General features: G+C 33.8%; 2 protein-coding genes across 3 annotated transcripts in view; both read right to left on the bottom strand.

The window, feature by feature from the left end:
* The window catches only part of LOC128997517 (LIM domain only protein 3-like), an 85,397-nt gene extending 76,704 nt beyond the window's left edge, over positions 1-8,693 (bottom strand). The window contains exons 1-2 of the mRNA XM_054423157.1: positions 8,651-8,693; positions 5,165-5,196 (exon numbers count right to left, since the gene is read on the bottom strand). The gene's annotated coding sequence lies outside the window, so the exon portion shown is untranslated. The remainder of the gene's footprint in view (positions 1-5,164; positions 5,197-8,650) is intronic.
* A 2,171-nt stretch (positions 8,694-10,864) lies between these two features.
* On the bottom strand, positions 10,865-12,093 carry LOC128997287 (uncharacterized). 2 transcript variants are annotated; one of them, XM_054422916.1, is made up of 2 exons: positions 12,009-12,093; positions 10,865-11,493 (listed from the first exon to the last, which is right to left on the bottom strand). In XM_054422916.1, the coding sequence occupies exon 2, from the start codon at positions 11,426-11,428 to the stop codon at positions 10,871-10,873; it is 558 nt and encodes a 185-aa protein (XP_054278891.1). In that variant the 5' UTR covers positions 11,429-11,493; positions 12,009-12,093; the 3' UTR covers positions 10,865-10,870. The 2 variants fall into 2 exon arrangements, with proteins under 2 accessions (XP_054278891.1, XP_054278892.1); XM_054422917.1 differs by having other exon boundaries at positions 12,037-12,086.
* Between the last annotated feature and the right edge of the window lie 3,634 nt (positions 12,094-15,727).

The raw sequence follows: 15,727 nt of genomic DNA, 5'->3' as shown, positions 1-15,727 counted from the left end.
AACCAATAAAACAATTTAAAGCAATTTTTTTAGGGTTATCGTACGGATTTACTCGACTAAATGGTTCATTTAGACAATAGAATGTTGTTGCGTGGCCCCACAGCCTTTTCATTATGAATAATTTTTTAAGTCAATCCACCAATTTCAAATATCGAACGATGGATTGGTTAAACCAACATTTGCGGCGAATTTATCATCGGAATAGCAATGGATTATCGCCGACGGAAAATAAGTAATACAAGAGCGAGAATCGGTGTACGAATTCCAATCATTTCCGGTTTAATAACAACTTCATGCATAATAGTTAGACTAATTGCGTTAATTATAATTATTATTGATGCTGATCCAGTTTGTATTGCGATTAATATGCATTTAGCGGGTTAATTTAAACCCAGCAACGCCATCAATGTTTGAAAACGTCGAACCGATCTCTTGACAGATTTATAAGTGTGGATTATTCTGGCGCACATGTGGCCGTGGTTATTTACCGTGTTTTAAGTGTTTTTCAGAAGCTGTAATTAGCGATTATTACAATGTTTGGCCGAATTGTTCGCTATTGGATTTATGTGGTTTATAAACGATTTCGATGTAGTTTCATGTGTGGAATTTTATGCGAAGTATTTGAGAGAACGAAATTACTCGATTGGTTACATTGTTAGCGTTGAATTTTATGGTTGTTGATAGATAAATGATTTATGTTGTTTTGGTTTGTGATTATTGTAATATTTTTGAAAATTCTGTAAAGGGTGGCTACTAAATCTTTCCCGTTATACGAATTCGATAGTTTTCGATTTTGTATAATTTTTTATCAAATTAATGAAATTTAACGATTTAAAAAACTGGTATTTTGGTTTTTGGATAACTAAAACAACAAAGCTCAAACCATCCTGCACCTACAATAAGTTGGGTTGTATGTTTATGATTTTGTTATGATTCATTCAATTTAAGGATTTTAATCGGAAATTTCTTTTCCCCTACGCGATAAACTTGAAACTTACAGTACTAAATACACACAATACAGTATTAATATACAAATTTTGGCTGCACTTTTTAAAATAATTTGTAATTTTTAATATCTTCAAAGCAGAAACTTTTTACAAGAATCAGATTCAAAGAAAAATGTAAAATAAATACAAAAGTACAATTTATTCAGTTAATATTAATTTCCGTTTATTTGTGAATCAAAGCTTGACAATCGTGTGTTCTTGGCTTGGACTTGCTAATCAAGCTATTAACATTAGAATCAAGCTAATCAAGCTATTAACATTAGAATGACAATCATTATTGTTAAAACATTGATATTTGTCCATTCGCGGGTCTGTCTGCCACATGACGCAGTAAAATATACATAAACCTGAGAAACAGGAGTGACTCGCCTTGTAAATATAATACTTCCTGACGCTGTTATTGTTGGATGTTGTATCCCCGTTAACATGGGATTAATTATTTTTTTTAACAGCCCTTTTTCCATGTTTAATATTAATCATATTCATAACAATCGTAAGTTTGAAATTTAAAAACCTACTTTACTTGAAGACGTTATCAATTTACAATAGTAAAAAAATTAATAGTCTCATTAGCAAAATATATTTAATGTATTGGGCCAAACTAACTTAATGGCATTTAAATTCAGAAGCTAGTTAAATTTCAAACACAATATTTCAAGTCTCTAGGTATTGGTAATTTTCCAATTGAAGGTAACTGCAAAGCTTTTTATAATCTTAAATGTGATGGGATTTACCTGGATGCAATTGTGAACCAACACAAAAAAATTCAAAATGAATTACATTAATTCAATTCATTTTACGACCTTCTATAAATCTCTGAACAGCCCATCAAATGCGATATTTATTTAATAGTTGAAGAACCAGGTTATGTAACGTTTTATTAATAAACCAGACCTTAAAATAAATATATAATCGAAATTCTACGCTATTGTCTAATTAAATATGTGAACTGCATTAACGATGTTGAAGCTTGTTCATTTTTCTTATACTAAGTCCCTAAAAAAATCATTTTAAAACCATTGAAAATATATATTGTTGTAAATGCTAATTAGGTAATATTATATGAGTGTATTGTCACGTATACTGTATAATTACATGTTAAAATGTATTAATTCATTAAAAGTTACGTAACCATTTGTGGGCATTGTTTAATGATTATTCTGTTTTTTGTTCGTCTCGATCAGCAAAATAACACAATTCTTTCCAAAGATGTGCACCTTAAAACCCCTTTTCTATACTTCTTTGTGAAATAGGAACTTATCGTCTCAAATGTTCAAAATATGCAAAGTGTTACAAAATGTAACAAATTACACCCCAACCCGAGCTACAATGTCAGAACAAGGGACACCGCAGCCTGTACAAAGAACACTGACGAGAGTATTTAATAACAAAACCACCTCACAACCTCCGCGGTCTTTTTGAACTGTTTCAAGGGTCAAATTTCAAATGTGGTTAAGTACCTAGAGACCTCAAGTGTTTGCCAAAAGATCCAAGCTGTGCGTTTAAATATTGATATTGTCAGAATGGGGATTTATATCAGTGTTCTCTAGACGGTTCTTTTGGTTTTCTAAGTGTAATACACAGCGAATATGTATGTTATTGTATATTTTGTATTTTGTATTTTCTCTTGGTGTATATGTATATTAACAAGCACTTTTAAAGCAACAAATGCTGTAAAAAATGTTTGGCTGTTTGGCATATATTTTTTTTACTGTAAAACCGTCCCGTTTACTTAGCAGCCTTTCTGTGTGATAGTTTACTATAGCAATAGAGGTTCATTTAAAAATGTACCGCTGTCACTGTTTACAAAAATAATATGTATACAACATTTAAATATAAACGAGTTATTCTAAACATACCAACATTAATATTCATTGTCAGTTTTTATGCTTAATAAAAACACAGCCGTGGAAATCTATACTATTATAAAGAAGAGGTGGTGTCTGTGTGTGTGTGTGTTTGTATGAGGTAATCTCAAAAACTACTGAACCTACTGGGCTCAAATTGCACACAAATGAAGCTACAGCTCCGAGGATACATATAGAACTATTCCCGCTTCGATATTGTCCTAGGGCTCTGCCCCGTAGGCTTTCAAAAATTTGAGGTGAGAGATTTAAAAGTAAATATTGGTTGATGGTATCCATGGTAACAAAGAACAAACCTACAAAGTTTAAAAATGTAAACAAGCAGAACGAACTGTCAAATGAATGTTGATTTCATAATTCCACACAGCTGGTTCAAACATATTAAATACTGCACGAATATTAGAACAGAGAGGGTAAGGATTATAAATTCAAAATAATGATGTCACTAGCCCGAATGTAAACATTATTTGACATTACTTAAATGGAGCTGTCAAACCATATGTTAATGTAATTTCATTAGTGTATGATTCTTTCAGTTACTTCATTTGTTTATGTTTATGATCTATTATACTGAGTCTGTTCTAATATTTGTGAAATGCTGTAATAATATTTTACAGGGAATAAATCTTTGTAAATAAATTGTTCATGGATATAGGAAATAATTAAGATTCTATAATCAGAAAGTTTTGGATGTACGGATGTATAGATGTATGGATGTATGGATGGATGTTTGTGACAAGTAAACGCGAAAAATACTAAACCGACAAGGTTGAAATTTAGTATGATTATAGCTGACATTCCCGATTAACATATAGACATATTATTCTTACCTCAAAAATCCTTTCAGGCTCCGCCCTAGTGGCTCTGGCTCTGGAGTTTCTCATGTAAACCTTATGAGTATTCATATTTAAAGAAATTATTGAATTTTGTCAGCCGTTTCAACTTTACAAGTTGGTTCTATGATATTAAATAGCATTAAAAAGGTATAAGGCTTACCAACAGGGTGCAGCACTATTATGTTTTTTGCATTTATGACCAGAACCAACTAGCAACAAAAAGTTGTGGTACACAATGAGAACTTAACTTTTTTTCATGGTTTAGGTGCAGTGGTAGAATATTAGGGCTATGGTAGATACTATAGGACACTACATGATACTATATAATACCGTTTAAATTAAAAGACCAAATTTTAATAAACCGTGTCCTCTCCCATAACTAAAAGCATTTATACTTATATGCCAACCCCGTACGAAGGACGGGTACTCTGCTAGTGTATGATAAAAGTGAGTGAGTAGTGAGTGCTTTGCCTTTTATAAGTATAGATTTCCACGGCTGAGTTTTTATTAAGTAGTGGGAAATAGTATTAGATATGGCTAGCAAACAGTCAGCTATCGGTAACAAAACCCAAACCTCTTCCAGTTATTCATTAATTAAATCTTTCCATTAATTATTTTTTTAATGCACCGTAAATTCGATCAAAACATGGTGTTGCCCTACGCAAATCGGAGTCTAAATAAACCCTCAACTTTCGTTAAACAAGCAGCTGATGAATCTTTTAAACCGTCAAAATATACAAGGATATTAAAGAAAAACACCAATATGGAGGTTTTGGGGTAGTATTTTTCACATTTCATGAATTTGTTGCAAAAGAATATCTAATTCTCCATTTTTTTTTGTGCAACACATCTGAAACCAATCTTGAGATAAACTTAGTACGCATCAAGTAGCAAACGTTGATAAATTAAACAAGTATTTTTGACGGGAAAATGTTATTGTCATTTACTTCAAAATTTAAAAATACGTGTTTTATAATTGTTTCAGCTTTTGAATTTAATATTTTAAAATGTGAAACCTTAATATTACACCTAAACATTTTCTAACCCTTTTTATATGAGGATCTCGTTCCTTTAATACTGTAAAGCTAATGAATAGCCTATATTTAAAAAAAATTAAACATTATAACTTTAATTGCAAAACGCAACACACAAAACAATAACGAATGCATAACAAAATTAAATGTTTCATACGATTAACTTTTTAGGGTAATTTGGATTTTAACGAGATACCTGCAAATTATGTCTAAGACTCCACACAATACTATCTAAAACTTAAACAGCTTAAAATCTACTGAAACACAAATCTTTTCTCATCATTGTAAATGATTTTACCAAACAGAAGAGATCATGCTCATTTTACATTGGACTTTTGAGTCCAACACTAAGTTATACTGCATTATTGTTAACAATAAAGACAACTACATGAGAATACTATACATAAACAGCTGTTACTCACCGTTGGCTCTGGGGGGTTCCACGATCACGTGTCTGTAAACCACGTGACAATAAGTGACGTCATAAGTAATAAGACCACGTGGTCAGGAATTACAGTCAAATATAACTACGTTTTATCAAAATTTGCTAGGTTAAAACTTAACTATTGCATCTTCAGATGCCAATAAAATATTCAACAGTGAATTTGAAGTGAAATGTGAGGTTGTCAAAGTCTGGACTTCAAGGTTTTGGAGAATCTTAATTATCAATGAAGCAGTTTTACTACTTTTAATAACAATATTTCATTTTATAATTTTAATTTTACACATCTAGCATCTACTTTGGAACATTTCAACATATTTAGGTAAATATAGCAGTATTAATATGGACAGTTCTTACACATCCATCACAAATCTTAAACACGCGTTAACTTTCAAACAAGTCTTTAAGTCATAACATTGTTCTTCAACATAACAGCATTTGAACTAGGTATATTTTTATTCTGTTGACCCTATCATAATGGTCATGTAAATATAGCACTTGTCACATTCTAGGATAAATTTTTTTAACTCTAGAGCTACACACCTTTCTCAGCTAATACTAAGTTTTCCAACCAACTATACTAGAGAAAATTTTGACAAATCTTTGAATCACATCATCCTATTATTTCCAGATATTTTTGTCACTATCACATGACCTTTAATACTCAAGTGTCACATGAGTATACACAGACTAAATTTAAATATAATTCATAAAATATATAATTTGAAAACCTCCAAAGAACAGTTACTATATTCACCGTACAAATTTCATCATCATAATTAAATTAGGTAATAATTAGCTAAATCTAAATCTACCTGTTAGTTACGTAAGATGACTCAGTTTCCTGTGTCTGGTCGCAGCGGTTACGTGTGTATCACCCGACGCCACGACGTCAACTAAGGCCGCCGCCGCCGGGGGTGGACCTGGGGGCGGTACACGCCGGCGCCGCGTCGCGGAGGCGGGCCGCCCCCACGAAATAAAACGTTTAAGATGTTTTAGTTGTGTTGTCGCTCTTCGGTACCGCCCAGCACAACTATTTACCTTCAGATAAACGTTTGAAATTTGTTCCGAGGTGAATTTAGGTTAAGTGGCAATCTCGTGGGGTCTACAAGGGTTATGAATTTATAATTAAATTATATAGATTTTTAAAGTGAATAAAACTGTGAAGTTTTTCAATTGATAAGACAGTCGGGTCCTCCCCCCGGCGCGGCTCGGCCCCCGCGAGTTTCAAAATTTGGGTCACGTATATCGCGTCACGTTTACCCCAAACTGCTGCCCCGATTAAGCCCCTCGATGCTCCCCCCCCCCCCCCCAGCTCCAATCCGCATTACTCTCGTATGATATTTAATGTTGCATGAATATTGGATAACACGCGTGTATGCATGATTAACGCGATATCTACTCGGATGAGTCTTATCGATGGTCTTATCTATAGTACGGTAAGGAACGTGGAAAAACCAAGAGCTTTTTGTTAATTTAAATGATTATATTTTATGTGACTTCCTACTAATATTATAAATGAGAAAGTTTGGATGTATGGATGTATGGATGTATGTTTGTGACAAGTGAACGCGAAAAATACTGGTCGGATTGGGCTGAAATTTGGCATGACGATAGCTCACATTCCCGATTAACATATAGGCATATTCTTATCTCAAAAATCCTTTCGGGCTCCACCCCAGTGGCTCTGGAGTTTCCCATGTTAACCTTATGAGAAATGGAATTATTGAATCTTAACAGCTGTTTCAATTAAACAAGTTGGTTCTGTTCTATGATGTTCAATAGCAATAAAGTTACAAGGATTACCAACAGGGTGCAGCACTATTATTTCTTTTACATTTATGACAACAGCTAATTTGCAACCAAAAGGTGAGTGAGCGTAGCGAACGAACTTCAACCTGGAGGCGAGTTAGCGTAGCGAACGAGCTAACCTGAAGGCAAGTGAGCGCAGCGAACGAGCTCCAACCTAAAGGTGAGTGAGCGTAGCGAACGAGCTCCAACCTAAAGGTGAGTGATCGTAGCGAACAAACTTCAACCAGGACGTGATTGAGCCATGCGAACGAGATAATCTTGAAAATTAAAAAGTTAAACGGGGCAAAGCCCGCGGGTTACAGCTAGTATTTTAATATAAACGTCACTAAATTACCCGTAGACACTGGATTCTTTATAGTCCGTGTTTATAAAATGCCACATGTGTCGTTGAAAGTATTAAATATACTACTTATAACCATATTTTTTTAAGAATCTTTAATTTGACTGTACACTCACCTAGTATATCTTTCCACACTAGCTAAACTTTAATCAAGCAATTTTAAGTCGCTCAGTAATTTTACGTAACTTTCTAAAATCACCCTTAATGAAATTGACTGTTCACAGAGTTGGTCAAGAAGTAAAGTGGAGCGCTCAATAAAACCCTATTGTAATTTCGTATAGGAATACAGTATAAAAACGAATAAGTATTGTTAGACTAATAAAATTCAATTTGATGGCTATTTTAACTCATTTGTACATTATTTTAACCAATTTAATTTCGGATCACCAATAATTCAAATGGAATCACAACCCTTTTTTACTTATCATCATTGACTAAGTTATCATACAATGGAGTTTTTTTGTATTACAACCCCTACATTAAAGGAGGTACCCAAGCTGTACCGTTTACTACAAAACTAGTCTCTTTAGGTTTTCAAGGCAGTTGAGAAGACATTGTTGATGTACCTTTTGAAGTCTGTAAAATGACATTTTCTGTACTAACTATAATTATAGACCAAATTCAACCACACCAGCACAGACTAGAAACAACGATCACATAGTCCACATGAGTTGTGATAGGTCAAATTAAACCGATTATGTGAATGGCCATTTTGGGCTTAGTCGACAAAGAGCCGTGATTATAGGGACAAACGTTAGTTAATTAGACCATATCTTTCAACACAGGACCACTGCGATTCTTTGACAATAGCTTCTGCTATGAGAGTAACACAGTTTGTATCAGACAATACAATTTGTCCTTACTGTCGTTTCAGATGAATTTATTGTCTGGGTGTTTTTAGATTGTGGTGTTTTTTAAATAATAAATTCTTGTTTCTTCGTGTCATTGTATATGCAGAGTGTTAATAACTACTCCAAGTAACCAACGACGACCTCAATATTTACCATCTTGGTAATGAACAGTAGGTGTGTATGTTTCAAGTTTTGTTAGATTTTTTTTTAATTCCTTAATAAACTAACTTCAAGGGTTTACTGATTGTATTTATATGATAAACTAGGTTCTGTATCCGTGCTTTACAACGGGGAGAGGACTTGGGGAGAATTCGTTCATCTGTTCTATAAAATAGTTATAACATTCAACGTTCCACATCGTTTGATTGAGGTTTTGTGACTCTTAATTCAGGTAAAAATGGAAAATAAATTTTGGTTTGAATTATTTTAAAATCTTGTGTAGGCTAATATGAGACAATCTTACCAAATTTTCGAATAACTTTTTCATATACTTCATTCACCTTTCGTCTTCTTCGCCTCCCTTCTTTCCTTATCTTTTTGGTATTTTGGATTTCAATCCTGCATTTTCAAAACTACAAATCGTTTAATTTAAATAAACAAATTTTATTAGGTACATCAATATAAAAAAATCACTCACAATAAATAAAAAATCATAAACAAACATCAGCTCCAGCTGATATGAACTTCAGCAATATTGTTGTGCCTTTTCAATAGTGTTTAGAAATATTTATGAAATCATAATATCTAATATATAAAATTCTCGTGTCACAGTGTTTGTCTGCAAACTCCTCCGGAACGACTTCACCGATCGTAATGAAATTTGGTGTGCAAATTCTGTAGGTATGCGAATCGGACGTAAACTATTTCCCGTTTCGAAATTCTTAAAAGGGCTCCGCCCCAGTGGCTCTGGAGTTTCCCATGTTAACCTTATGATAAATGGAATTAATGAATCTTAACAGCTGTTTCAATTAAACAAGTTGGTTCTGTTCTATGATGTTCAATAGCATTAAAGTTACAAGGATTACCAACAGGGTGCAGCACTATTATTTCTTTTACATTTATGACAACAGCTAATTTGCAACCAAAAGGTGAGTGAGCGTAGCGAACGAACTTCAACCTGGAGGCGAGTGAGCGTAGCGAACGAGCTAACCTGAAGGCGAGTTAGCGTAGCGAACGAGCTCCAACCTAAAGGCAAGTGAGCGCAGCGAACGAGCTCCAACCCAAAGGTGAGTGAGCGTAGCGAACGAACTTCAACCAGGACGTGATTGAGCGATGCGAACGAGATCATCTTGAAAATTAAACGTAACGGTACTTTCTTTCCATCGGTCTGTCTTAGGGGAAACCTATAACTTAGGCGATACGAAGTTCGCCGGGTCAGCTAGTCTATACTATAATAAAGTTTTAAAAATTATTGGTTCAACCATGTTCAACGTATATAATAAAAAAAACTATTTTTATATAAAATAATAAAGAAAACAACCATCTTTGTATATTTAGTAGGTACATATTATTTAATTGTCATATGAAATTGAGCATTGAATAAAAAATTACTTATAACTCAACAAACCAACTGTAATATGATTATTAAAACGTCAAGAATTAACAAATTAACAAATTAACAAATTAATAAATGTGAGTCGTGAGCACACATTAATAAAGGAGACATAGTTTCCTTGAGTTTAGGAACGTTACATTGAAACGTTAGTTACATTGAGTTTAGAAACGGAAAGAACACTGTGTACAACTTAATTGTAGGTTTCCTATTGTTTCTGTAAAAATATATTATTAAGACTACACTATCAACACTTGGAGGCAAAGCCTAAGGTTGAAACAGCATCGGTTATGGAATCTTACTTAATTCCACAATCTAGAACAAACTAGAACCTACCACATATTTGTGCAAAACATTTTACAGTAGATTTCCCATCCTTATGGAACAGCTGAAGCCAATTTAAAACAAACAGTGAGGCACAAATCATGAGAAACTAGCCCTAAAATAATAGAAACAAACTGTAAAAAAACACGACAGCTACAGTACACCGGACAGAACTAACAGTAAAATTGGCTTCAGCTGTTCCATAAGGATGGGAAATCTACATTGTACTTAATTGGTTTGGATCAGCTGTTTAAAATTGTTAAGTAGGTTTTAAACATTTGTCAGTTTTACTTGTTTACATTGAAAAGTCAATGCAAACGTAAACATTGTGAATATTCTCATCTTGTCAAGGATACAGATCAAAATTTACTTTCGAAAACCTCACCTCAAAACGTTGGACGTCTACTTGCCGAAGCCTGAGGGAAAATCAGGAAAGAACCTACCTCAGACATTCCTAGGTATGTGAAACATCTATGAGCTTAATTATGGTCATATCGGTAAAGTATCGGGATAGTTTAGTCGAATGCTGGAGAATAGTTAGGTGCTGGTGCTAATTAATAAATGAATAATTTAATAACATGTCGAAAATAGTTTATGCATTATACAATTACCGAATTACCTTAGCAAATAAAATAAATCTATTTCAGATGTACCAATAAACATTACATAAGTATAATAATCACAGTCCAAAATAACCTTGTGTGAAGTGTGAAGGAACTGAAAACTTCAACTTCAACTCTAGCCTATCCTTAAACTCATTTCTAAAAAAAAATAAAAACGACTGAAAACCTAAATATTTATTGCCACTTAGGCTTCGTCCTTGGTCTTAACTGCTTCTTCGTTGACTTTGTCCTCGTGTTTCTCTGGCGGATGATCTGTACGAGTCGTTGTCGGTGGATTGGTATGATTGCTGTCTCCAGAATCAGGTACAGGTTTCTTTGATGAGCACGAAAAGAAATCTTTAATCGCAGTCGTGAGATCACTCATCGCCCTGCAAGGGTCAGGAACAAACTCTTTGAAGCGACAAATGCCTTCTTGTTGTTGGACTTCTCTGTCCACATTAGGTTTGACTTTACCTTCTGTAATCGGTTTACTTACTACCTTGTCGGACTTACTACCTTCACCTGCCTCCACCTTTACCTTCGGACCTGTCTCTGTGGTTTCCTTCTTCGTTTCTTCCTTGGGTTCAGTTCTTGTTGGATCTGGGATTCTAGGTGTTTTTGACCCAGGTGTGGTTATTTTCACGTCTCCCGACGGGTTCACGTAGTATTTTATGGTTGCTATGTAGTTCACGTCGGCCCCCTCCTTGGTTTTGGCAGAGAATGTACTCTTCTGCTCAATTGTCGGGGTTTTACTCTCGGCCATGGTCACTGAACTCGTATGTAAAATGTCAGAGTTGTATGTCTAGGATGTTAAATCTGCGGACCTGCCTGAAAATGTTTGCATTTGTATGATTCAAAAATATAAAGTTTATAATTTTTTCTACAAATAGTTTTAGGATATAACTGTGTTATCAACTATGAATAGCATGTTTACCTCTTTAATAGCAATTTGCCTGGACCAATAATGAAACACAGGTCTATTTCACTCCATTTCTAATTTGCTATTTGATTTACGGTTTTACATCATAAATGTTATATTTTAAAAGGGATAATTGTTCCATATAGTATTAGCAGTTTTATATAGTTTATTCAGAAACGTTTCAAATACATTTTACTAATTTATTCTATTAGACTTGCATACAATATTATATTACTGGGTAAACAATTGTTAGTAATGACTAACAAGTAACTAACATTCAAATCAATGCCCATTTACAAAGTGAATTTCCATTATTGTTGATGGAAACATTTTAGTCCTTCGTACAACTATGATATTATTATCAATAGTCTGGTGTCTAGACAATCCCACTTAATGTGAGGATAATAATAACGTAACTACTTACAGAGAATATGGGTTATAATGTCAGTCACCTTCCTTTACTTGAAAAAGTATACAAAAGATTTTTCTCGTCTTGCATCCTGATTTCGTGGATTTTAACCTCGCTACCATGGATACTATTTATTCCAAACAATGGTTAAAAGTGAATAATCTGGTTGTTCTTTTACAAAGATTTTGTTCAATAGGGCGAAACTTTTATTTGTAGTCTGTTTTTCTATATAAACTGATGTAAATGCTTTACACCTATTGTACAAGATTGGTCCAGTATAGACCTCGAGACTCAGATTCGAATTTCACCAGCTCCCTTTAAAACTTTAATTTAACATTAAAAGCCAGTATGAAAGTGTGGAATAAAAAAACTCATGAAGCTTGGGTTGAAATATAGTACTGTGAATTTTCAAAGCGTTTTAATAATTATTTGTTCATAATGCCTAAGCTAGTAGCCATCAGGCAATCTAGAAATTTTCATATGTTTAAAAAAAGGAAGTCTAAAAAATGAGTGATGCATATTTGTAATTTTCGCATTTAAGTTAAAACTGCAATTTCAACTTTATTCAACACTTCCAGCATCATAGATTACTTCTACATCTGTTATTGTTATCTGTTGTTGTTGTTACGTTGTTGTCTTGTTATTATTTTTTGTTGCAATGCTCCTTTGTTTCATGGTCATTATGTAACTTCTTCTGTTTGATATCTCTTCATTCTGCTCATGTGCTTAAAACACATATATTGTAAATGGTGTATCCGTTGATATGAATAAATAAAAATAAAATAAAATACAGTTGTACAAAGTGTGGATCAGTGACCCTGTATTGCCACAGTTTGCCTTCAGTCCAGTGTAAACTAAGTGACGACAGATGACCATGAGTATCACATGATTATGCCTGTGTACTCACTAATACTAATACTAATAATCCACAGCCAATATTAGCGCGAGATACGTTTGCTTGGTTGATTGAGCAAGATTTGTTGGCCACAGAGGCCACTGGCCACTCTCTTATCACTGTTAATATTTGCTTCTGTCCGCTTTGATGGTCAAGTTAAAGGCTCTACTCGTTATGGGAGAGAGTTTGTATATATTAGTTTATCGCCTCTGGGCAATCTCGTCAATTTGTATTGGAGTTTGCAGAAACTTTAAATGGGGAAAAGGATCGAAGTAGTTATTAGACGAGACGGATAATGTCGTGTACTACCAATTACTGTATGAACTATTTTTATACAGAAACAAAAATAAATTAATTGTAATTTGAGGGGAAAATCAATTTCACAATATCGCCTCAGTTAGTAAAAAAAAAATGGAAGTCGTTTTGGAACTGCGACATTTTAAACAGTATATTGCTAGTCTTCTAAGAAAATTTTATATTTACACAATTGAATTTAAAAAAATATTTAAGTATGACAGAATTTTGTGTTTTTATTTCTCATACCTACAAGACGTTGGATAAATAAGTTAATTACTTAATCCTAGAACGGAATATTGACGAAAATTGTATTATTTATTTACAAACATGAAGAGATTGATTTCACCACCTCCTATCTTAAAATTTAACATTTCTTACAAATTATCAGTATTAAAAACAATGATTCAGATGTATTATTGTAACCGTTACTTTTAGTACATATTGCTTCTGTTGAGTTGGTACAAATGATTTATTTGTGATTTAAAAGTTAGAGTGTGGAGTGGCTGAGTAGTTTTGTCAAAATGTTTCATAGAACATACGTTTTGTGAAAACAAGGGTGTTTTCTATGAACAATTAACTTTCCCTTTTCCTATTCCTATCCAGTATATTGTTTCAGATTATTCCAATAATTCAAAGCTTTTTTACTGTTTGCTCCTCCTAAAGCAAACCTTTACCGAAAATAGCCATCAGTATCCCATGTGCCACCCCTTTGACGGATCAGTTTTCCAACAGGGGATGGATGGTTCATTAGGGATACAGCGATCCGATACAAAGTCCAAGTGAGATTGAAGAATATTAATTACATTGTCGTGTGGTCTGTGTCCAACCAGCTGACGCCGAACGCCATTATTAACACGAACAGCTGTGACCAGCGGCCAGTGCTGCCAACTCTCCGTCTGAATAATTCCCTGCAAACAATGCGAAATAACAAATTAATCTCGCGCCACTGTAGGTGACATCTTTCATTGATACGTTTCGTTTCGCTGGACGTTCGATTAGCTTTTGCTTTTACCGATCTTTTTAGAAGTCAGTATCGGCCCATTGTGTGGATGGTGGATTCTGTTTTTAAGGGAAGTGGATGGATAGATAGGTACGTTCCGTGGAATAAAAATTCGATTTAACCCTTGTCCTTTTTGTAACAGATCTATTAGATAAAGTATAACTTTTTGAAAGTCGATAAAATTTCAATGATTAATTTACAGTATAAATTATAGTAAAACTATTTGTCGGTAGCACATATTTGTCTTAAAATGTCTTTATGGCTATTTTTTAATCATGTATATGAGTGATTCATTAACTGTGAACAAGTTGAAGAACAAATGAGCCTAAACGATCAAATTCGAAGTCACTATATTTTTTTAAAAGCTTTCGGTAGTAATAATGTATGAAATATATTACACTAATATTATCTTAAAGGATTGTTATAAGATAATATTCACATTTTCTTAGCACAAAGTCTGAAACCAATAGGTTTTCCTCAGAGGCAATGAGATGGCTTCCCGCTAAGATTATCACAATTCCCGCGGTATTTACGCGCCCCGTAACTCCCGCCAAGACGCGACTTATTGTTATCTGCTTAAAAGCGTTTCTTCATCACTTCTTGCGTCAGGAGACCAGGTGGCGTTCAAGTTACAGAATAAACTTTGATAGGAATAATGGCACTGAGGTGTAAGGAAGTTGTGCGTTCTTCTTTGGTGAAATACCAGGATAGGATAAATATATTAGGATAGGTTAAATTAAAACAAAAAGCTCTTTTCAGTGCATAGCTCTTCACAATAATTAGATATGAACATGTATGTAAAATACAGTTTTGAATGTGAGTGGATTTACAATTTACGTGTAATTATTGGTTAAGGAGAAATTTAAAAAAACTTTAAATTTAAAATTCCCATTTTATTTTTATGGAGTACTAGGAAGATACAACGGTATTTGTTATGGTTAAATACAACGGTCTCTAGTAAGGTAATACTGTAGTTATGAAATCCTTACGCCACTTTACTCACTAATTTTAATGGTACAGATTCAGCAGGATTAATTATTAGCAAATCTACATGGATGAAGCTTTCCATTGAACCGGTCCAGTAGAACTGTATAATAAATTGTACAAAGTTTGACAACAATATTCAGTATTTTCTCACCACTATAAATTTGGAGGTTGCTTCGCATTTTTGTAAATAATTTGTGCTTAGTGTTTTCTTTAACTGTGAGGAAATCTACCAAAGTGGAAGGTGTTATTAATAGCTCTAAAAAACCTCTATCGCCTCCCCTGTAGCGGCAAACCTAAGTGCTCCTTAAACTAATGTTATTTGAATAGGGAATCTTAATTTTTTAGGTGTTTTAGTGAAAATATAACTAAGCTAAACGGAAATTCTTTAGTTGCAGGTTTGCTGCAGCGGGGGTGTTGTTAAGGTCTACAATAAATTGTTATACACTGCGTTAAACATTAAAATCCTAACAGCATTTAACTACTAGGGCGTCTACTGCGGCAGTAAAACTCGCCAACTACACAAACTTGTAACACCTCCGCCAAAGAGTTGTTCGA

This window comes from Macrosteles quadrilineatus, unplaced genomic scaffold, assembly GCF_028750875.1.
Source record: "Macrosteles quadrilineatus isolate MER2022 unplaced genomic scaffold, UCM_ALF_1.0 Scaffold_6__1_contigs__length_79288215, whole genome shotgun sequence".
Lineage (NCBI taxonomy): Eukaryota > Metazoa > Arthropoda > Insecta > Hemiptera > Cicadellidae > Macrosteles > Macrosteles quadrilineatus.
Note: the sequence above shows the minus strand (reverse complement) of the source record. Positions and strands in the feature narration are given on the sequence as shown.